Here is a 24,136-nt window from a genome sequence, read left to right as displayed (position 1 = left end):
GATATATGTATGCTTTAATTTGATTAATACAATAAAACTAATAAAAAAACATTTTTTTTTATACCTAATTTATAAGAATTTTATAAATAATAGATAAATCTCCTAAGTTAATGAATTAACAGGCTTAGATATCAGCAATCCTTAATACAGATAAAGAATCATATATACATCACTAACCTTTTGCTCCGTGCCATGGTTGGGAAGATCAATAGAATGACGGATACTTGAACTTATACTGTCCTATGTTCTTCGGCATCGTGCACAACAACACCTTGGTGCAAGTGGTCATGAGAACTAACACTACTCCAGTACCAGCATCATGAGCATCTCACAACTTGGACCGACCGACAAGTGTTTCGAAACAAGGGCCAGTGCAGTTTGGTGATGTTTCAGGAGAGCAGCAGCAGGTACCAGCATCAATGGCATTTTCAAAAAATTCCATACGACTTCACAGCTTGTGATCAGATCTTACCCAAAAAATGATGAAAAGTCTTATAAAATGCTCTCGACATATCGGTACAACTTACTTACCTGAGATATGAAGATAGTAATCCAAAGTTATAAATAATATCCATAATGTCTGTGCCGGTTGGAATTGTCCATCTCCTCCCCACAACCAGATGCTATTAGACAGTGAAGCTTGTCGTCGCTTGGGATGCCACGGGCTTACTCTTTCGGTTCTAATCAAATTGCAATGAAATGGCAAACATTTCATGTCAGCTCACTCATCTATCCTTCAAAACGTGTTCCTCGTATGCTTTTGCATAACTAGCAGCGAAGTTTTCTATGACTCCAAAAATGTGTCTGGGGCTTTGATTGAAAACTAATCATGGTGGAACCATGATATACATGTTCAAGAACTGATATATCGATCTCACTGGAAATCAGCATTAACTTATTCTTATGCTTGACCATTAGTTGCTCATCCCTTGCCATCAATCTTAGCTTGCTATCCATATCTCTGATTGCAATCAGACTTTGTTGTTGCTCGAGGCTGCGCTGTTGCCATAACTTAAAAACAATATGAGCAAAAACCTTCATTGCACCGAGAACATTCCTTTCCGATATGACATCTACACTCTCATACCAGTAATTGCAGACGACGAATATAGAAGGTGCACCTAATTTCCTAGGTGAAAAAGGAGCAATGCCATCGTCTGTTTCTTCAGGTATAGAACAAACACCTTTCATAAGCCAATCGTTCAAGGATTTGAGGTAGCTCCTTTGAGCAGTGAACCAACCTGAAAAATGAACAACCAAATCAACTATGGCCATCTCCAGTCGCTTTATTTCATCCATATGGTCATTCAGTTTTACTCTGTCGATATTAGAATCTAGATTTTTAGCTTCCGATATTGCTTGACATTGAATATGATGGCATTTTGACAAAACTGTCCACGTTCTAAATCTGAAATGTCAAATTGATCCAAAAGAAATCATCATACATCATAAAACAAGTGAAAAAGTAGGTTCGCTAAATGATTGAAAGTCCGTATATAGAGATAAAGAAAATAACCAGTAGTTAAACAATCTTGGCTACCTAAATTGAACCTATACCCTCTGATCCTGTCCGAACCAGAAGTCAATAGACGCTGGGCACGTGACGCTCCAAGGCTCGCTGATGTAGATCTCCAACTAGTGTCGAGATGCTCCGGCTATCCTGCACAGAAGTCGAGCCGGGAAGGGGATTCCCAGCGACGACCCTCCGACGCTCAAGTCAGGTAAATCACGATGAACAAGGTGGCTCCAGAAGTCTCAGAGTACATACCAGCATTCTTTGTCGATGAAACCTGAGGTTCTTTATATAGAGCTGTGAAAGGTTTGGGCACGCGTACCAAGGTGCATAAGTGTCCCCTGTCCTATCCTAGGTATGCGGCTGTCAGAAAGCTTACCTGTCCTTTCCTAGGTACGCGGCTGTCAGAAAGTTTACCTGACCCATATCGCTACAGTCAAAGCATGCCCTCGATGGGACAGCAGAATCCCCTGTCACAAGATTTGGAGCATGGCACACACGTGAAACCTACAGGTTGTCAAAGAAAGAAATCCTCTGGCCTTTTCCTTTGCTCCAAACTTGTAGTCCGAGCGGACAGATACCTAAACATCCGACCGGACATCCGCAGTGGTTTACTTGTGCTTTGTGGAGACTAACAAACAGGGGTGCTTTATGACTGCGGTCGGTCAAAAGGTCAGCTCGGTCCATGACCTTTTTAACTGAGCGTCGGAACCCCGATTTGACAGGGTGCCTCCCAACTACAAGTGCGAGCCGGCCGGGCCCCTCCGGGTACTCGATTCCATCGGCCGGCCGGCAGTCCAATCGGACCGGCCGTCTACGGCCATCCGTCCGGTCGGACCACACTCTCCTCTGGGTGGGCGGCTGTTCCGGTGACTTCCCCTTGGCGTTGACTTTGCAAGAAAGGGGGGCCCACTCTTACTACCGGATCACTTGCCTTCCCTTCAAGTCTAGTCGAAGGAGGAGCATAGTCCGACTGACTGGACTGTGAGTCTAGCCGAACGGCTCTTCCATGCTAATCTTCTCCGCCCGGTCAGCGGCAGAGATATCCTTGAACGAATCAATGATGGCTTTCGCCGGATCTCCTTGCGTTCTGCGCCAATCTTCGACATCAATGTCGATCATACATTCATTAAATGCTCCGAATGATTGACTGCCACGTGGAGCAATGCCATCAGAGTACGGAGGCGGTTGCATGATATTTTGATGTGACCGAAGCAATTCGAAATAAACGGCTAGATGTATGCATTGATTCCCGTGACCTGGATCCGACGGTGGAGGCCGCCCGGCCCTCACCCTATAAATTCTTCATTTCCTCCTCACCTTCACACGCCTCCGTCACCTCTATTGTTGCTTTCTGCGCTCTGGAGCTCCGGCGATCTCGCTTCTGCCCTTTGACGCTATCCGGCGCCTTTCTTCGATCCCTCTTCCCCCAGTAAGGTTTTAGATCTCTCCTTTTTCCTTTCCGATATCTAATTCGCACTTCTGCTCTAGTTTTTGAAACTCCATTTCCTCGTCTTTGAAACTTCCTTTTTGATTTCTTCTGTCCCGATCATGGCCAGTTCTTCTCATCCCGAAGAACAATCCTTAGGCCCATGGTATACTACCATGCGATCTCGTTTCGAACAACGGGATTTTGATATTTTGGCTGACAATTTCGAAATCCCCGAGGATATCGAAGTTCGCCTAGCTGGTCCTGCCGCTCGGCCTCACAGACCACCGCGCGGCGGTTTCTGTGTCTTTCGCGACCAATTCATCGCCGGTCTGCGGTTCCCCGTACATCCTTTTATAGTAGACGTCTGTAACTATTTTAGCGTGCCGCTCGGAAGTTTAGTACCAAATACCTTTCGTCTGCTCTGCGGCGTTGTCGTTTTGTTTAAGATTCACAACATCCCCCTCCGACCGGAGGTCTTCTTTTACTTCTATTATCCTAAGCAAGCCGAGCCGGACACCTTTATGTTCCAAGCTCGGCCCGGTCTGGTCTTCTTCAATCTAAATAACTTGAGAAACACCAACATTCAATTTCTTAAGATCTTGTGAGGGCAAGAGACTATCCTCCCTAATAAATTCACATGCTTGAGAATCAACAGAATCAATATCTAGCAAATCACCATGGAATTGTGTCCTAAGCACACTGCTCAGAGGAGACAACAACCGCTTGCGTGGTTGGGATCCTTGGGAATAGATTGAACTGTTTAAATTTATAGAAGAATGGTGACTTTGGTCCACAGTCACATTCTCAAATCCACTAGCAGAGAAAGGCAACTGGCGTGACTCAAAGAAACGGGGTATTCAGCCGGTCGGTTCTCACGAAGGAGAAAGCGGCACCCAGGCTGAATCGGCCGCTCCGCCTCTCAACGGCAGGTAGCCAGGGAACCAACGGCCCGAGGAAGGGTCCGTTCGGGAGGAGGATCAGCCACCGCAAAAGAGACGCCGAGTGGAGACCCCACTACGCTCGGCTACCTCCGTCCAACCCTCCGACCGGGCCGCCTGACCGCGAAAGGGAAGGCGCCTGTGCTCGAGACCATTTCGTCCGACCGACGCCGACCGACGAGCCGATCGCTCCGGTCCGAGGCCACTCCGGTTGAAGCCACTCCGGTCCGACACTCTCCCCGCTCGCCGTTCGGTCCAACGTCGACCATCCATTCGCGGTCTTCTGCGCCAGCTTCGATCCCGGTCGATCCTGGTCACGGCCGACAATACGGGTTACTCTTCATCTTCCGATCAAGAGTTACGGGGACCGATCCGTGCCCGAGCACACTATTACTTTGAAAGGGCCCCTCGCCGAGATGTGGGCCGACGCTCGGGCGCGCGTTAGAACCTAGCCAACAGCCACATGCAAGCTGCTACGGGGTAAGTTCTTCGTTGTTTTGTTTTGTTTTGCCTAAAATATTTCCGCTCGGCTTCTAACAACTGCGCCTTCTCGTTTCAGAGGTGGGTGGAAGAGATAGCAGTTTCCAGCCGTCTGGCTATGGCGGACGAGGAGATAAGGCAACTGCGGGCGGCAGGTGGTCCGAGCGGCTCCCAAGGACCTTCCTACTCCGAACTGCAAAAAGAGCTGAAGAAAGCTCAAACTCTGCTGGCTGCTGAGCAGAAGAAAACAGCTGACCAGGCCCACGCCCTAGCCGAGTCCGAGCGACAGGTCAAGTCACTTGACACAAAGATAACCATCTCCGATCCGGAGAAGAAAACGTGGAGGCCCGGGGCCTGGAGTCGAAGATAAAAGAGCCGATGGAGCAGCTCGATCGGGAGAAGGCAGGCCGCTCGGCCGATGCGGAGAAGATCGAACGTCTGAATGAGGCCCTCACAAGCTCCAGGCAACCTTCAAAGAATACCAGGTGCCGAGCCGAGCCGAGTCGCCGCTCTCCGACAAAGCCACATCCGATCGCCCGAGTTCTCGGAGAAAATTTGCGAGCGGATGTACTCGGCTTTCGACTTGGCAATTACGGCTACTATGACCTATCTGAAGTCGAAGGGCCTTCTTCCGGAGTCCACCAATATTCCGGGCGGCGATCAGGTGGAGCTTCTGAGCAACATTCCGAGGGACCTCTACGACTACATCGAATAATTCTTGTAATTTAGCCGCTCGGCTGATCATGAACCCTTTTGTATTTAGGCCACTCGGCCTAAGGTTTTAATTTTAATGAAATGCTTTCCTTTCGTGTATTTTATCTTCTTGCTCTGTCCCCTTGCTAACACTTGTGCTGTCCGCTCATCTCCTGTCACATCACACCTTTGGAGAATCGCTGGAGTATTTTCTCCAGCTCTTCCGTTCGGTCGCACATAATTCTGTGTTGCTACCAAGAATCGCTGGTTATGAGACGATCCGAACCTCTCGATGTTCAACCTCTGAGCTCGCGGTTGGCCCGCTCGGATTATTTATAGACGCGCGGCCCTCGATCTTTAACGACGGTGCTCGCCGGTAGCGGATATTTATAGCCGGTCGGCTCTCGATCTTTAACGACGGTGCTCGCGGTCTTCCGCCGGAGGGTTTATAGACGCCTCGTCTCTTGATCTTTAACGGTGCTCGTCGGTCTTCCGCCCGGAGGGTTTATAGACGCCGACTCGTCTCTTGATCTTTAACGACGGTGCTCGTCGGTCTTCCGTTTATAGACGCCGCCTCGTCTCTTGATCTTTAACGACGGTGCTCGTCGGTCTTCCGCTCGGGGTAGACGCCGCCTCGTCTCGATCTTTAACGACGGTGCTCGCCGGTCTTCCCTCGGAGGGTTTATGGCCGCTCGTCTCGATCTTTGACGGTGCTCGTCGGCGGATATTTATAGCCCGGTCGGGCGGCTCTGATGGCTTAACGTCTGGGCCAGGCTAATTTTGACACTCCGCTTCGGAGTAGCTCTTCCTTTCCCCAGCTGATAATGCCCTCCGGCCGCACTACGGGATCTACTTCATCGAGTATTTTGGCTCGGATAATATACCTCCGTCCGAATGGCACGGGCCTTCGATCTTGAGCGTTGGCTCGACCCATTTACTCCTACCGAAGCGGGGCCTCGTTCCTCGAGCGCCTCGACAATTTACTTCCTAGAACGGCACGTTATTGCTTACACAAGTCTTAACCATAAACCTCCTACCGATCGGCTCGGGGCCTCGATGATAATGCCTTATATTCGCTCCTTTGACTTTTCTGCATTTCAAGTATTTAGTCGAAAATGAAATACACAGGGTGATTTACAATGATACACCTTTCACCCCGCCCGGTAAGGCTGGAGGTGGTTCGCGCTCCACGGCCTATCTAGCTGCCGTCCATCCTCCAGATAATGCGTGAGCTTTCGATGATTTTGAAAGGGCCTGCCCACGCTTGCCGACGTCGCCGACCGGCTTGACTTTCTTCCAGACAAGATCGCCGACTTGAACGATCCGGGAATTACGCGCCGGTTGTAGTTTTGCTTCATCCGCGACGGTACGCCATCACCGAACGGACGCCTTTGCCCTCTCCTCTTCTACCAAGTCCACTCCATGTTTCTTCGTTCGGTGTTGTCATCATCATAGTTCCGGATCCCGGTGACTCAACGCCTACTTCGACCGGTATGACAACCTCACCGCCATATACCAAATGGAACGGTGTGACTCCGTCCCTTCTTTTGGCGTCGTTCGGATAGCCCACAAGACGCTCGACACTTCGGCCAACTCCCTCCCAAATGGTCGAGCCGAGCGCGCAGAATCCCGATTGGCGACTTCGACTGACCGTTGCTCTGAGGATAGGCCACGGGCGTGAAATGTTGCTCAATGCCGTAGCTTTGGCACCAATCCTCCAAAGATCTTCCTCGTGAACCGCCGCGGTTAGCCGGACACCGGCGAGGGATCTGAACCGACAAATGATGTCTTTGCGGATGAATTTTTAACCATTTGCTCGGTGATTTTTGCCGGCCTCCACCCACTGGAGAAATAGTCTCCGCCACTAGTAAAATTTCTCTGCCGGTCCGCCGTGAAATGGACCCTGATATCCATTCCCAGATCGAACGGACATGAGATGGTTGATGCCTTCATCTCCTCTGCGGTCGATGGGAGAAGTTGTGATACTTCTGGCATGAACGGTCCGAGCGGCATTTGCTTGTAAGGTTGGCCAAAAGTATCCGGCCAAGAGGATCTTCTGGCTAACGTCGCCGCCCGATGACCTCCACATGATCCTCGATGTACTTCACGGAGGATGTGTCGAGTCCTCCGAGCTTACATTTTAGCAGAGGACGCGAGAAAGCTTTCTTTAGAACTGATCTCCGATGAGTGTAAACCGGCTCTTCTTCCGAGGAGCCGGCCGCATATTCATCGGATGGTGTGGTGCCCAACGGAGGAATTCTATAATAGGTGTCCTCCGGTCCACTTGAAACGCGAGGCCTTGCAATCCGGCATGCGCCACCATCGTTTTTCAATTGGGTGTGAATGGCGATCGGCGTTATTGAGCTCATGAGTTTGGCCAACTCCATCTACCGTCTGCTCCGTTGGGAATCTTCGAATAAGCACTTCTGAAAGTAGCTTTGAGTTTTCAAAGGCCTCACAGAGTTTAAGCCGAACACGCTGATTTCAAAGGTGCTTAAAGTCTTTGAGCTGCCAATCCGTGAATAGAGAGTCACCCGACCGGCTCCCACGTGCCGCTTGTAATCCGGCTATAAGGGCCTCATACTCTGCCTCATTGTTGGTGGCCTTGTAGTCCAGTAGGACTGATAGGTGCATCTTTTCTTCTTGCGGTGAGATAAGTAATATCCCAATCCCGCTTCCGAGTCGAGTGGAAGACCCATCCATATATCCTCCACAGAGATTCCGGCTCGGGCCTCTGCACTTAATCAGCCAAGGATTGGGCTTTAATCGCCGAAATGGGATGTCGACGCTAAACTTACAATCCGTCCCACTGATAAGCCGTCCGACGCTCCTCGATTCAACAGACTCTTAGTGGACTGCTCGTCCGACAATGATCGGGCGAAATCGGTCGAGGCGCCGAGCTGGGACAAAGCAAAGGCCAACTTCTCGAGTCGGTGTGGCGAGATTCAAGATCTTTCAAAATATGGCTCGAAAATACAGGTTGCTCTTCACCGTCCTCATGGTCGAGCCTACGTACTCGATTGACGATAGATACATATAAAGTGACTCACCCCGATCGGCTTGACAAGTATAGGCAGAATTCAGATATGTTTTCAACTCTTCAATGCTCACACTCTTCGCTCCACTGGAACTTAGTAGCCTCAAGCAGATCTTGAAGAATGGCGAGTCGGCTTTGGAGATAACCGACAAAGCGCTTATCCGACCGGCCAACCGTGCACTTCCTTGTGTTTGGAGGAAGCATGTCTTGCAGAGCTTTCACCTTGCCGGGTTTTGCCCTTCTCGGCCACTACGTATCCCAAGAAACGCCTCCCTTGCTCCGAAAGGCACTTCGTGGATTTAGCTTGACTCCATATTTGCATGTTCGGAAGGTTTCTTCCATATCTTTGAAAAGATCGGCCGCCGGACGGATTTGATAAGAATGTCGTCAACATAAACTTCCAGATTCCGCCTATCTGCTCCGAACACTTTGTTCATCAAGCGTTGATAGGTGGCCCCGATTCTTCAATCCGAGCGGCATCACGTTGTAATGCAGTGCGGCATCGGTAACCTTTTCACGATCTTGGCGGGCAGACCGTGATAGGTAGGCCGAGCATGCAATTAATTCATACCGTAGAGTCCACCAACGATCTATCAAGAGGATAAAAATCTTTGGGACATGCTTTGTTTAAGTCCCGAAAGTCAATGCAAACTCTCCTTGCCGCCCGGCTTGGAGACCAATACCACGTTAGCTAGCCACTTCGGAACGCACTCACAGCATGTGGCGGGCCTCGGTTTCTACTTCCGCCGGATTATGGCATTCGCTCGCGCTAAAATCTCTTTTTTCGCTTTCTTGAGCCGTCGGACATGCAACTCATCTGCGCTAGGCTAGGCGAAATTCGGCAACTCGTGTGTCGACCAAACAAAGACATCATGATTTTCTGGAGGCATTGGCTTCTTCTTCTGTTTTTCCTCTAGATCCGAGGCGATGAAAGTGGTGGCCTCCGATCGGGTCGGATGGATCTGAATTTCCTCCTTTTCATCATAAATTAAAGCAGGAGGTTTCTCGGTTATGGCGTGTACCTCGATTCAGGGGGCCTTCCGAGCGGAAGAAGCTTCTGCTCGGATCATCTCTATATAGCATCGCCGAGCTGCTAGTTGATCTCCACGCACTTCTCCTACTTTGTCTTCCACGGGAACTTTATCTTCGGTGGAAGGTCAAACAACCGCCGGAATTCGTAATCCGAGAATGACGACATTGTAGGATGATGGAGAGTCGACCACCACGAAGTTTATTGTCCCGGTCCTCCGAGCGGCTCTTCCCAGTGAGGTGGCCAGGATCTGTCCGACCACCAACTTCGTAAACCCGTAAAGCGGGTAGTCATGGGCGGCGGCTCGATCAATTGCACCGTGATCGAACGCCTTCTTGAATACGATGTCTCCACAGCCAACGAATATCGATGAATAGTATAATTTGCTATTACCGCTTTAATGAGCAACGCGTGGGGCACTTCTATTCCTTCCAAGTCTCCACGAAAGTGATTTCGGTCCACTTGCCGCTCTTGGCTACAAACACCGATGGATCTGCGGTGCCGGACGGCCGCCTTTCGGGCGGAATCTCCTCGGTCGGTCCACCAATAACGCTGATCTCGCCGGGAAGTATTGCTCCTATTTTCCTCCTCCCGAGCGGACGGCCTCGGGACCGTTCTCGACGTCCGCGACTCTCCCGCCTTGGGGATCTATCGCCGATCGGACGGGTGATGTCGCCTCTCTATGCGGGTCCGGTCGGCTTCGGGTCCTTTGCCTGTCGAGGGGAGGAGACCGTCGTTCGGCTCTCCGGGGAACAGGATTTGACACAAAGGGAAGGTTTCGCAATCCCTCGTGTTGTGCGATCCGTTTGGTGGAATTTGCAGAACATAGGGGTCCACCTCTTCTTTGGCTTGGGCCGAGCGGCAGCCACTTCTTGCAATCTGGGTGGCTGCTGAGCGGTGTGCTGTTTCCGCTCGGCATGAACAGGTGCGCGCTCGGCTGGAGTTTCCTTTTTCCGAGCGGCTTGCGCTTCTTCCACATTTATATATTCGTTGGCCCGTGTAGCATGTGATCATAATCTCGGGCGGCTTTCGAATGAGCACGGAAGAAATCCCCATCCACAAGGCCTTGCGTGAAGGCATTCATCATCGCCTCCGATGTGGCCGTTGGGATGTCCATCGCCACTTGGTCAATCGGATGTAAGCTCGGCGATTCTTTTGGTTCTTGTTGGCGAACAAGCTAACACTTGTTTTCTGATAACGCTGGCGCAGTGGTGGAGGAAGGCCGTTCAAGTCCTCAAGCTTGTGATGGATCCGTCCAGCAACCTCCGAAACTGATCCAGAGAGTGGTAAGAAAGACGCTGCATTTTACTCCATCGGTGTATTGATGGAGCGTGGTCAGTATCAAACTTACCCAGATGATCATCCGGGTCCGTTGTTCCATTGTATTCGCCGATCGTCGGAGGCACGTGGGCAGAGGGTCTCGTAAAATATCTTCCGAGAATTGGCGATTGGTCCGCTCGGGAGATGAGTCCGCCCGGGGGGCTTTCCCTTTTCTGTCATCCCGCCTTGGCATTTCATCCGAAGAGGAGCCTCTATCTCTTCGAGCTGGTGCGGCTTCAGGAGTGCGAAACAAGGCTCGGTGGAATGCGACAGTGGCTGAGGTGCTTCCGCCGGCCACGAGACGCAGATGTTGCTTGTTGCTCGGCGGATGCTTTTGTTTTGCTCCATGAGTTTGGCGGCCCTTCGACTGTATGCCGAGTTCCTCTGTTGAAAGCGCCGTGTGTTGTCGTCCGGCCTCGTCCATTGTCTCCGATCGGATGCGGGAGCGTTCCCACAGACGGCGCCAATTTGATCCCGTCCGAACCGAAGTCAGCGACGCTGGGCACGTGACGCCCAAGGCTCACTGATGTAGATCTCCAACTAGTGTCGAGATGCTCCAGCTATCCTGGCCAGGAAGGGATTCCCAATGACGACCCTCCGACGCTTCAAGTCGTAAATCACGATGAACAAGGTGGCTCCAAGTCTCGAGTACATACCATTCTTTGTCGATGAAACCCGAGGTTCTTTATATAGAGATGAAAGGTTTGGGCACGCGTAAGGTGCATAAGTGTCCCTGTCCTATCCTAGGTATGCGGTCGAGCTTACTGTCCTTTCCTAGTACGCGGTATCGTAAAGTTTACCGACCCATATCACTGATACAAAGCATGCCCTCGATGGGACGGCAGCCCCCGTCACAAGATTTGGAGCATGGCACACACGTGAAACCTACAGGTTGTCAAAGAAAGAAATCCTCTGGCCTTTTCCTTTGCTCCAAACTTGTAGTCCGAGCGGACAGATACCTAAACATCCGACCGGACATCCGCAGTGGTTTACTTGTGCTTTGTGGAGACTAACAAACAGGGGTGTTTTATGACTGCGGTCGGTCAAAAGGTCAGCTCGGTCCATGACCTTTTTAACTGAGCGTCGGAACCCCGATTTGACAGGGTGCCTCCCAACTACAAGTGCGAGCCGGCCGGGCCCCTCCGGGTACTCGATTCCATCGGCCGGCCGGCAGTCCAATCGGACCGGCCGTCTACGGCCATCCGTCCGGTCGGACCACACTCTCCTCTGGGTGGGCGGCTGTTCCGGTGACTTCCCCTTGGCGTTGACTTTGCAAGAAAGGGGGGGCCCACTCTTACTACCGGATCACCCTCATACCACAAATTTAATTAAACAATCTAATCTAATGGTTTATTTTACCTTCTCTAATCAAAAAATGAAATGAGTACAAAAATTTCAAATTCAGCATTAATGCCGGGACCTGGTTGTATTAATATGCATTCATTAATGATATATCCAAGTAGAGGGGAGTTTCCAGAGTTATTAACTATTTTTTTTTTGCTTGCAACCTACTATCTGAGCCCTAGGCTTCTAGTCCCTCTCTTTCAACTACCACAATCTCAATTGACCGATCGATCCAAGCTAAGCCTCAATCTTCACCTAGCTTCCTACCTCACATCCTCTTCACTGCACCATACAAGAAAGGGCACCAAGCTCATCCCTTCCTCCAGAATCACAAGTAGTGTTTTCTTTAAGTTCCACCTAACCTAACACCTTCTACTCTATTTTGATTTCCCTCCACCTGCATACCTTTAACCCGATTTCATTTTTCTAATTATAAAAATATAGATTCTACTATTTATATATAAAAAAAATTGAGATTGAGTAAAATGGCAATACACAAAGTCGTAGCAGATCTGAATCATATAGAATATGAAGAAATTATTCTACTTCCAGATGAGCACATGTGCAAGCTCAGAATTAATCACAAATATAAGAACAAGGCATAATAAATAATCAAGAATGGCTTACCCATGGATAAGTTCAATAACTTGCGGATACAACTCTTCATCCCAGACTTGATTGATTTTTCATGAAATTGAACCTACTATCTGTATGGCTATTTGTATCCTCACAGATAGCTTTCTGATGAACACTTCAACTGACTCCAGCTTTTCAGACTCTGCACACATTTTACTTTGTCGATTCAGCTGCTGCTCACATTCTATTGTATAAAACCCTCATCTTTTCCTCGACCTATATGAAGTTTAAATAGAATGTAGGTAAGCTACACAATTACACACATCTTTATTGTTTAAGTACACTATCAAATGCATGAGAAGTTGTCACTATAACAATCAATAAAAGTTCTATTTGAAGAGGATTTAATATTATCACAAAGTAGGAAAAGTACTCCAATATTGTTTTTTAACAATGTTATGAAAAGAAGAAAAAGCCACAGTAGATGTGTAGTCCAGGAACTAAACAATGAATATATTTCAGGCATTTTTGGTTCGTCTTAAGACCTAGTATGTCAATAATGTAAAAAGAAACCTGCATAGTGCTACAACCATTAGATCAGCTCCAGATCATATGAAATGTAAGAAGTCATTTAAATGATAAAGAAAGAACGTTCAAGGTATATGCGTTATTAATTATTTGATTGTACTTTATCTTCTTTGAGTAAAACTGTAATGAATATGATACAAGGAGGAACCATAACGGCAAAAGATTTTTTTTTTTAAAATTTTTCACTTTTAATGAAATAATTTTGAAATGAATATGATACAAGGAGGAACCATAACGGCAAAAGATTTTTTTTTTAAAAAATTTTCACTTTTAATGAAATAATTTTGAAAAATGATATATATATATATATACATATTCTAATTTAAATATAAAAAATAAAAAATAATTTGGTAGATAAAAATATGAAATGTTGTTTGGTCGTATAGACGCAATATTTCAGTAGCAAATTCATGATTAAAATAAATAAATAAAATCTATTCGAGATGTATTTATTTTTAATACCAAAGTATTATTTTTATTTTTTTGGTGACACTATTATTAAAAGAAAAAAAATTCTAAAAATAATCAAATGATTAATACCAATTACAAAAATATAATTTTTTGCAAGACTATCTTTTCTTTATTTACACTACAATTAATTATTAACACCCAATACATATAACATACAAATAAAATAATTATAAAAAATAATTGATAATTTTTTTCATTGTCAATGTCTTTTTAACTTTTCAGGAAATAAAAATCAAGTTCTGTAACATATAAATAAAATAATTGATAATTTTTTTCATTGTCAAGGTCTTTTTAACTTTTCAGGAAATAAAAATTAAGTTCTGTAACATATAAATAAAATAATTATAAAAAAATAATTGATAATTTTTTTCATTGTCAATGTCTTTTAACTTTTCAGGAAATAAAAATTAAGTTCTAAACAGAATCAGTAGTGATTCTGAAAAAAAAATCAGAGAAGTTTCTAAAAACTCTATGTTTTTGTTTGATAACTATATTGAAGCCGAACTCTTGAAAAATAAAAAGTCACCTTATGGAACGAAAAAACTTGTTAAAAGATGACTAAAATAACCAATTTAATTATGAAATCGAAGAAAAAGGTAAATCCCTTCTTGATTTGCTTGTAGATATGCATTCCGCAAAGACATCAAAGCAAAAAATAAGACTAATAGAAAACAAGAAAAATAGTTATACTGACCATGACTTCCTCAAGGAGTTTTAATTCCCAATTGTAAATCTTCTGTAGAGTTGATGAAAGATATCCAGTGCCAATTACCTCATCTTCCTCAAACACCAAAAGATCATCAATTTTGAGGTTAAAAGAGGAGACAAGCCACAAATCATCCTTGCAAAAACTGCTTAGAGGGAAAGAAAGTAAAGGAAAAAAGAAAAGACAACTCAGATTTTGCTGGAAATGTTGCACAACAAGTTGAAGAAATACTCAGAAAAAAAGAATTGCAACAATAGCTCCACCTTTATATGCAGAATTTTGTGGTGATAGAAAAATTTTCCCACTTCAAGCAGTTTGGCCACATGATCGGCTGAAGCAGATGCCCCATCAAACTAGTTCTTTATCTCATGAATTACTTCCGCAATATCCTGATATCTCCTTGAAAATGTGAATCCAACAGCTTTGTCCTGCTCCTTCATTTCGGTCACCGCGTTCTTATCCGCGACAGGAACCCCTGGCTCCAAACTACTGGCTGCATTAGGCAATGGCCTTAATTTCTTCTGGTTGAGATCTTCCCTGGCGCCACCAACCACATTCTTATCTTTTCATGGTATTTATGTATTATACGTGTTTTTATTTCTGTTGCATTCTTTACTCTAGAGTTGGTAAAACAGGCTTAACCAGCTGAGGTTTTCTAGTATAGCGAAAATGAAACTTAATGGACCCTTTTAACAAACTAGCAATGGGAATCGATGGCTAACAAATATTTAACAATCAGACCTAATAGTCGATGATGATCCATGAACAATCAAAACTACTAACGATGATGACAATTGATGATGATCTAATGTTTGGTGGAGATGAGTGATTAACGATAGCCTATCTCCTTGTCAAAACCCAAGTGTGCTTCAAGAAAAGGGAAAGAGAAATAACAGAGCTTGCAGTTAAAATAAGTAACAAATAAATATTGTAGACATCATCACACAAGAAGGTTTGAAGGAAAAAGTTATTTCACCGCCAGATAAACTATAATTCAAAACACTAGATCAAAGTGATAATATACTAGTAGGAATATGACAATCTCACCAGGTCTACAATATCCTGTTACAACTACAGCTGATCTTTGCTGGTAAGAATCAAAGGATTGGCACTTCTTTGTTGCTTGGAACTCATCTCCTGTGTGCTCAAACCTCCCCGTTAAGCAGCGGCCAACCCTGAACATTCTGCAAAAGGAACATAGAATTTCACAGGTTAGGGGTGATTTTTAAAATGGGCTGTAACATCTAATGATTTTGTCAATGATCTTTAAAGTTTTTTATTTTAACCCTTAACAGAGTGAGTAGTTTGGATGATAATTCAGAAAGATAAAATAATGAATCTTACTGAACTAGAATTGGATTGGATTTACATTCATCCAGTTTATATGATTAGCAGAGATGAGGTACAGGAAAGCATGCCAATGGAAAATTTGATATGTTGAAATAACACTTCAAGTTTATGGATGAGAGAAGTGAAGAGGAAAGTTACCTGTTTGTTTTAGGCTGCTTCTGTTCTAATGACCCTTGCCCCAACTCTATCAAGCTTGGCCACAGTTGCAATGGATTGGAGATTACCCTCCTTGGTGAAAGCCTCCACCATCCTCGACGCAATCTGGTTTCCTTTCTCCTCCTCGTCGATGACTGCTACAGCAGTCGGCCCGGAGCCGCTGATGGTGCAACCAAAGGCACCTGCCTCCATTGCTGCCTTCTTCACACCCACCATCCCCGGAATTAGAGGTGCTCTCCTTGGCTCGACGATTGCATCTGCTGCCATTGCAGATCCGAGAACCCTCACATTGCCTTGCACCACAGCGGCCACCAAGGCTGCGGCTTGGCTCGAGTTCCAAATATGGTCCTTCAATGGGATGTTTGCCGGCAATGCTTCCCTCATCTTCTTGGTGGGCGCCTCGAAATCGGGGCTCACCAGCACGAAGAAGAGATCCCGGTCATGTGGGAATTCCAGCTGGATGATCTCAAACGGTTCGTAGCTCCGGATCAAGACGAAGCCTCCCAAGATCGAAGGCCCCACGTTGTCAGCGTGGTAGCCACTTACCTTCTTCTCCGACTCGAGCCCGGCGAGAACGAGCTCGTCAGGGGTCAGGCAGCCGCCGAAGAGTTCGCTGACGGCGAGCGCCGCGGCGGCGGCGGAAGCAGCGCTGGAGCCGAGGCCGCTACCGAGCGGGAGGCCTTTGTGAAGAGACAGGGAGAGGCCGACGGAGCGGACTCCGAGCATGCGCATCGCGGCTATACCGGCTATGCCAGCGCAGTTCCATAGCGGGTCACGCCCAAGCTTGGAGGCACAAGAGGATCCACAGATCTCGGCGATCGAGAGAGTACCGGGCACGACTGCGGGGTCGACGGAGACGGTGACGGTGTCGCCGAGGCCACCGCCGACGGCGCAGCCGAGGAAGTCAAAACCGGGGCCGAGGTTGGCTACAGTGGCGGGAGCGAAGGCCGTGAGAGATCGGAACACCGGGGAGGAGTCGGTGGGGTTGGAGGCTGTGGAGGCGGTCAAAATCAGGGATTTAGCACCGGCGGAGCACCGGAGGCGGGATAACTGAGAAAACGGCCGGTTCCGGTTAAGTGGAGTCCTGGTCGGAGGGAACGTCGTGGTGGGAGTGGCTGCCGTCGCCATGGTGTGGGAGAGATGGACGGGGTTATGCCAGTACGGATTGAGAGATACTTTTAATATTAGAAAATTACAAAACCGTTCAACAACTTTGTTTATTCATTTTTAAAAAAAAAAAATCATCAAACCTTTTTTTTCATGAAAATTTATAAATTATATTTATAATATTCACAGCACGAATCAAACCTGATATATTATAGGGTAGCCCAAAAATCGTTCGGCCCATTTATTGGCTTTACGGCCCATAAGCATCAGCAAGGTGTTGCCCATCAATACGACGACGTTTTCTTGTCCGCGGCGGAGGCACAACGGCGATCGATACGGCATCCTGTTCGCAGGTTTAGATATTGATCTCCCCTCCGCCCAGTCCTCTACCGCAATTTGCGGCAGGGGTCGGTCTACATGGAGGATTCTGACGCCAGCTCCAGGTCGAAGAGAGCAGCCGCGCGTCTCTGCTCCATCTGCAACGACCTAAAACCCTGCAGCAGGACTACTCTTTCCGCTCTTTCTTAGGAGCGATTGTTTATGCGTCGGAATTGGAATTCTATTGGATAGGGTGAATGTTATGGTTGTGATTCACTTTTTTTTGTTCATCTGTTGCAGATTTTTTTAGATAGGACTAGTAAACTTGTAAAGATAATTATTATCGTTAACTCTCGTTACCCATGAATTGATGATCATCTTAAAAATGCAAACTTGCGTAACTTAGTCTGTTAAAAGGGGAGAAGTGATTGACATGGCTTCTACAATGCCTGATTCCTTAATGCCAAGTCATTATCACTGGACCAACATTATGGAGCACTGAAACTTAGAAAAAAAATATGAATGTGAATTCATGTTTTCATATGGTTTCAAAAAAGCTGTTGGCTTTAACAAGCCCGGATCATCTCTTAAACTCAGACTCCATAAACACCTAGTGAAGATATGGCAAACAGAAAAGTAGCCCCATGTTCCTATCTGACAATATCATACCATAATCAAAAGGTACAACTGCTCAAGTTTTCAGGCTTAACATATATTTAATCTTTGGATCCATTCTAAAATGTGAGAAATTAGCACTAGTTGGTGGAGTTGGTACATTTAGAATCAAGTTCAAACCATCCGGTACACATTTGTTATCAGGTATCTACACAATTTTGATAATGTAGTTCATGAGGTATCTGTACAATTTAATATTGTATTTATAGTGGTAGCTCCACAATACTCGATAACTTTTTTGGCAGATATTTATGAGCACAAAACAATTCCTACTCAATGTGGGATGCAAAAGCTTACACTAGATGCACTAATCATCCATATTTCCTGATGATCTTGATGTTTTTTCTATGAAATTAAATATATCCTCAAATGTGGAATATGCTAATATTGTTGATGGTATTGTTGGCGATTGTAGCTTAGATGTCGTACTGGACACTTTCACTTATTGTGAAAAGAAAGGAATATGTAGCTAACCAATAGCCTTAGATTAAGATTAAGATGAAATTACTATATATTGTGGATTTTGGATTCCAAATTTCTGTGGAAGGACCTTCGCTGATTTGCATTCTGAGGTGGGTTCAAATTAAAGCTTCAATGACATGATGGGGATGATCTAGAAATTGGGAAATACTTCTTCCTTTGAGGCCTATATTTCAAACACAAACTAATTGCAACTTCCTAAGAACAAGTTTGAATGTTACATATGTAAAATGGCATACACTCAATGAATATTTCATTTTGTTTTTTGTAGATTTGTAAGGAATTCTTCTACATTGTTTTTGAAGACGAGATACATAATGTTATTATAGATAACAACCTATTTAGACCTGGTGAGGGTGTTGCAGTTGCAGCTTCTGGAGGAAAAGGTGAATGACAAGTTTTTACAAGTATCAAATGCCGAGTCATATTTATTCTTTTCCCCTTTAACAAAAAATGTGTTTGTAAATACAAGTGAAGCTTCTTTATTAACACGGTGCTTCTATAGGAGTTTACTGGAAACTTTTACTGTCATGTTCCAAGATTAAATAGTTTCAGTCTCTATTTAATTAGAATTACCTCAGTTCAAAGATGGATCTGTTTTCTAATTTCCTCTTACACAAATGACAAATTTCTTCTATGCAGATTCAACTGTTCTTGCATATGTTATGTCACAGTTGAATCGTCGACACAACTATGGATTAGATCTCATCCTTTTATCTGTTGATGAAGGCATTACAGGTTACAGTGATGATTCACTTGAAACAGTTAAAAGAAATGAAATTGAGGTATTAACTTTAGTTAAACTGCTACTTTCTAAGGCTATGGTATAATTACCATGTTAGGAATTCTTCTTTTATTAATTGAATTTTGTTACTTCTTGATTTTTTTTGGTGGCGGTTCTGTTATATTATTATGCTCTTAGTAATCTAGGTTATTATCATTTCATATTACATTTTTTATTTATTTTGCAGTGCATAAGTTTATTTTTAACTGTGAGATACTATTGATTTAATCATGGTTGTCAAAGTTGGCCGCCTTATATGGATACAGATTGCCCCAGCTGGATAGGTACATTCATAAACAGTTCCAGTTTTTCTTATAAAATTGAGCATCTCAATAAGATTGTGGAGAAGTTTGAAAAACTAGGGGGGCGTTTAGTTTGCATTTTCCACGCTGTTTTCTGTTTTCATTTTATGAGAAAATGAAAATGAAAATGGGGCAAACCAAACGCACCCTAGACTTTCTAAAACTAGCTAGAAATGAGTTAATATTTTTTTTAGAAAATCAATCAAATCATTTGAAATTTTTTCAACTAGAGAGTGCAAGTGGATTGAATTTTTTAAAACTGGGCTGATGTTAGAAACTCGATTGACCTAGTCCCATTGAAACCTAGCGAAGTCACACAAGGACCAAAAAATTTTGTTTTTACTCGCTTGAATTGCTTAGCTATGAGTCTTATCTGGATCATTTATTCACTCATTGAACCTTGCCACTATCGTGGTTGTCAAACTCAGCCAATTGTGATACAGATTGGCCAAGTTGGATAGTAAGTGATAAGAGCTGATCCAATTCTGCCTGATGACTCAGAAGTGTGTTTGGGGTTTGCTGGGACACTATAGTTGCAATGGGAATTGATATATATCTCATTTTAACTGATCAAATCAAGAAAAATGGAGAGGGATCAGTGATTTTCTCAAAATTGATTGATTTCTGCTGAATTATTATTTTGGGCCAACCAGAAAGAAGGCATGGAAGAAAAGCAAATGCACTGGAAGAATGAAGCTCTTCCATTGGTTGCAATTGCCACCGCTAAGATATCCACATCGCATCCCATGCTAGAGCCACCTGAGGGAGTGTCCAACTGACATGATGTCACGAGTTCACCTTCATGAGGAAGAGAAAATTGGGCTATGGGATAGTTGGAAGCAAAGGACAAGATTGAGCTTTATGGCTTTGGGAGAAGAGAATGAGGAATATGAATCCAAGCTCACAAGAAGAGGATGGCTTCGTTCATGAGCACTATCGTAATAAGCTAATAATTAATATTATTATTAATTGGTAATGCTATAATAGTAACTTAATTATATTCTAATTGTTAATTATATATTGTTACTCATTAGCAATAGTATTAGGTTTTGATAGGTAAGATAAATTATAGTAAAATTGAGATAATAACAAATTATAAATTAATGTTATCAGGATATGTACGATGCTGCCTAGTTTTTATATTACCATGCCATGTGTAAGCATAGTTTTGGAATAAAGGATAATATGCATTATTCAACTGCTTGTATCTTTGCTCTGTCATGCCACGTGTAGGCATAGTTCTGGAATAAAGGATTATATGCATTATTCAACTGCTTGTATCTTTGCTCTTGCCTCATGGTACCACTGAGGTAAAGAAATGTAGCCTTGAAACACCAGTATTTTAGACAATTAACTGCATTTGACTCTTTTTCTCCAAAGAGAATATCTGCATCTGATGTATCATGAACTAAATTTACTGTCTCAAAGGCTGGCAAAATCTACTGTTTTAACCCCTATTGGTTATGCAATTATACTACTTTAGTTACTGTCTATTTTTAGCAGACCCCATCCAGTAGGATAAGACTTGGTTGTTGTTGTAGTTATTGTTTGTTTTTGAGATTTAATGATTTATAGTCGCATCTTCTTGAAGTTAACCCATCCTTGTATATCTTTTAAATTATTGGCGTTACAAATCTGCTGCAGTATGGATTGCCCCTGAAGGTGGTTTCTTACAAAGATCTGTATGGTTGGACAATGGATGAGATAGTGAAGGCAATAGGCTTAAAAACAACTGTACTTTTTGTGGAGTATTTCGTCGTCAGGTATCATAAGTTACTTGGTAGATTGTGCACTAGTGGAATTTTCTTTTTTGGCTATTTGGTTGCCCAGCTTTTTAAGTTGCAAATATCATTTTACAGATTTTTTTTTAAAAATCTGAAAAGTTCTGGTCCTAAAAGCTTTTCTCAAATTTAATGGCTGATATATAAATTAATTTTAGAATATTAAAAAAAAAGTTCTGCTAACTAAATCCTGTTTGCTCTTCTCAAATTTAATGGCTGATATATAAATTAATTTTAGAATATTAAAAAAAAAGTTCTGCTAACTAGATCCTGTTGTTGTTCTTTGTTCCCATTCTTTTGATCTTTGGTATGTGTTTGTAAAGTGAAGAACACAATGACGTGTGGATCTAGAAATCACTTGAGCATATCACTAAATTAATTAATTAATTAAATAAGTTACATTCGATACTACATTTCAACAAAAGAAAATTGCTAGCCTGTATTACCATTATTATAATTAAAAGGAGGATTAAAGTTGCGATTTTATTGTAGCCATCTTGGTAATCTTCTACTTACCAAGTGCCTACCATTATCTGGTGTTTACTTGAAGGGGTATAAATATGGGAGGAAGGAGATAGATTATGTGAGAAGAGATAAAAAAAAAAGTATTACATTACTTGTTTGCTTGAACAAAACCAAAAGAAATATGGTAATGCGACTTATGTTATTTCTATTAGAAACTCAAACCTCAAACTTCCTTTCTCCCTCTACAAAATTGTGTGGAAAATAAATGGAGGAATTAGATGGAATTTCCATCATTTTTCTCTTCTTTTAACAAATTCATTTCTTTAATTATTTTTTATCCCATTTCTGTTCAATTAAACATACCATTAGTATGAGTATGGTTACTTCCATGTGTATTTGCATCTCTCCTTTGAATGTTAATATTTTATTCCTTACATCTACGGACCGCTCTCTTTAATGCTTTATTTTTATTCCTTATATGAAGAGCCAATCTTGTGATAATGGACAGTAGGATGCCATGTTACTTGTAGGCTCTAGATAAAGGTGCTGCATTAATGAAAGCAGATATAAATTGTTACTGGCCATAATGCAGATGATATTGCTGAGACTGTTCTATTGAATATTTGGCGGGGTGATATTGCTAGGTAATGTACTCTCCACATTTCACTTACTGCTACAATTTCTCTTAATAGTAAATAATAATCACAATCATGGACTTCTCTTAGGCTGAGTAGGTGTACAATCATTACTACTGGGGAAGATGGGCCTATTCCGAGATGCAAGCCTTTCAAATACACTTATGAGAAAGAAATTGTTATATATCCTTGGCAATGAAATTCTTTTATGCAGTCTTTGTATGTTTATTGAGATAATTTGTCGATTTTTAAAACTGTCAGACCTTAACCAAGTTTCACGTATGCATACTTCAAGAAGCTGGATTTTTTCTCCACCGAATGTAATCTATCATGCCCTTCCCTTATTTATACTTTTTGTTCGCTGAGATTTGGCATGCACATTTAGAATAAATGGTGATTAGGGGAACTTATGTAGTAGCTTGTCAAGTACAGCCAAATTATTAAATGGAAATATTATGCATATGAAAATGGGTCATGGCTGCTATTTTATGTGTGCTAGCACTACAAAACAGACTTGGTGCATGACTCAGGACATGCTGGTACCTAAATGACCATATATTGTTGGAATGCAGTTAATATAAATGATCTCCTTTTCTTTTGACTAATATATTGATTTGTAGATTTACCGTTTCCCAGAAATTTGTTCTGTGCAGTGGCTTTCTGATTTCTTTTTGTCATATGTTTTGCACACGCCAGACTTATATGTTACGCAGAGCACTTTTATTTTGTCTCGTCAATTCTTAGTACTGATAATGAATGTGCAGGCATTTACTCACCTAATGCATATCTTGGGTTTGCTCGTGAATTAATCAAGGACTTGGAAAGAATAAGGTAAATTCTTTGCCTATGTCTATAATTCAAAAGCCGGATTAAATAATCGTACGCCTTTTCATTGCTCAGAAGTTTTTTGGTTTATAGCTATTCCTTTCACCTCTCTTAATTACTTTTCTGCCGGACCACCAAATAGGAATTTGATTTGATTAATAGCATGATTGACAGGATTGCTAATGTTGAACTTCTCATTGCTGAATCTAATCTTACAGGACAAGCACAGTAGTTTAAGATTTCCTGAAAGTTCATGATGTTCTTTTACCTAAAAGGCAGTTAAGTTTGTTTGAAACCTATGAATTGGTGATATGCCGCATTGTCTTGTTCAATTTGAAGCTCTCAAGAAACCATCGTCATGGAAAACTCAATGCTTGCTGTTCAAGGAACAGAGTCAATGGCTGAAGCCTGAAGTGGCATCCATTAGTTGCACTTCCAATGAATTCGGTATCGGAAGAACAATAGGCAATAATGATCTGAAGAAGCAATGGAAGCACGGAAATTCTGTTCCCAAAATTACTGATTCCAACTTTCAGAGCAAACAATGTGGGTCTCTTGACTTCTGAGCAACTATGGCAGATTCCTAACTCCTCATTTTGGAGTAGCAAGTCACTGGTAGTGAAATCCTAGTCATTTTGTTATGCAGCTAATGAAATCTTTGTGAGGGCCATGACAGTGCTTTTCTTTTTCAGGTCATTGTTGAAAAGCATCGAAACTCAAGATCTTGTACACGCTGTGGCATCAGCATTTCATCTGTTCCTTAAGTGAACTTAGCAAGATCTTCGCATGGTCCGCCATAATGGACAATGTCTTGCTCAACGATCCAAAACAGTACAATTACTAAGGAACTTCTCCACTAATAATGCTCCCTTCCTCCATAGCCTGCATTCTTGAAGAGTGCATGCTTTGTGACGATGCTAAACACCTGAGAGCTAGAAGCCTACATTGTCGGATCGCTAGTCTCGACGGTGAATCGATAAATTTTGAAAAGTGAAGAGGGGAGTATGTTACATACCCTTGAGTTTTCTACTTCTCTTCACTAACATCTCAAAGGAGTTAAAACTAGTTGAATCTCTTGTTCTTATGTTGGACAAAATCAATTGCTTTTCAATTTTAATTTGCTAGATAAA

The 24,136-nt window shown here is 43.4% G+C and overlaps 1 protein-coding gene and 2 pseudogenes across 4 annotated transcripts; 1 reads left to right on the top strand and 2 right to left on the bottom strand.

The window, feature by feature from the left end:
• Positions 1 to 1,299, bottom strand: part of LOC122044250 — a 9,522-nt pseudogene extending 8,223 nt beyond the window's left edge.
• Positions 1,120 to 16,799, bottom strand: LOC122043209 (homoserine kinase-like). 4 transcript variants are annotated; one of them, XM_042603725.1, is made up of 7 exons: positions 15,617 to 16,799; positions 15,176 to 15,312; positions 14,392 to 14,665; positions 14,117 to 14,273; positions 12,415 to 12,639; positions 1,318 to 1,408; positions 1,120 to 1,241 (listed from the first exon to the last, which is right to left on the bottom strand). In XM_042603725.1, exon 1 carries the CDS (start codon positions 16,760 to 16,762, stop codon positions 15,626 to 15,628), a length of 1,137 nt encoding a protein of 378 aa, XP_042459659.1. In that variant the 5' UTR covers positions 16,763 to 16,799; the 3' UTR covers positions 1,120 to 1,241; positions 1,318 to 1,408; positions 12,415 to 12,639; positions 14,117 to 14,273; positions 14,392 to 14,665; positions 15,176 to 15,312; positions 15,617 to 15,625. The 4 variants fall into 4 exon arrangements, with proteins under 4 accessions (XP_042459659.1, XP_042459657.1, XP_042459658.1 ...); XM_042603723.1 differs by having other exon boundaries at positions 1,120 to 1,408; XM_042603724.1 differs by lacking the exon at positions 1,318 to 1,408.
• On the top strand, positions 16,761 to 24,136 carry LOC122044249 (annotated as a pseudogene).

This window comes from Zingiber officinale, chromosome 2A, assembly GCF_018446385.1.
Source record: "Zingiber officinale cultivar Zhangliang chromosome 2A, Zo_v1.1, whole genome shotgun sequence".
NCBI classification, from domain to species: domain Eukaryota; kingdom Viridiplantae; phylum Streptophyta; class Magnoliopsida; order Zingiberales; family Zingiberaceae; genus Zingiber; species Zingiber officinale.
Note: the sequence above shows the minus strand (reverse complement) of the source record. Positions and strands in the feature narration are given on the sequence as shown.

Coding starts and splice junctions, on each gene's coding strand:
- LOC122043209 (XM_042603723.1), bottom strand. CDS start 16,762: ATGGCGACGGCAGCCACTCCCACCACGACGTTCCCTCCGACCAGGACT.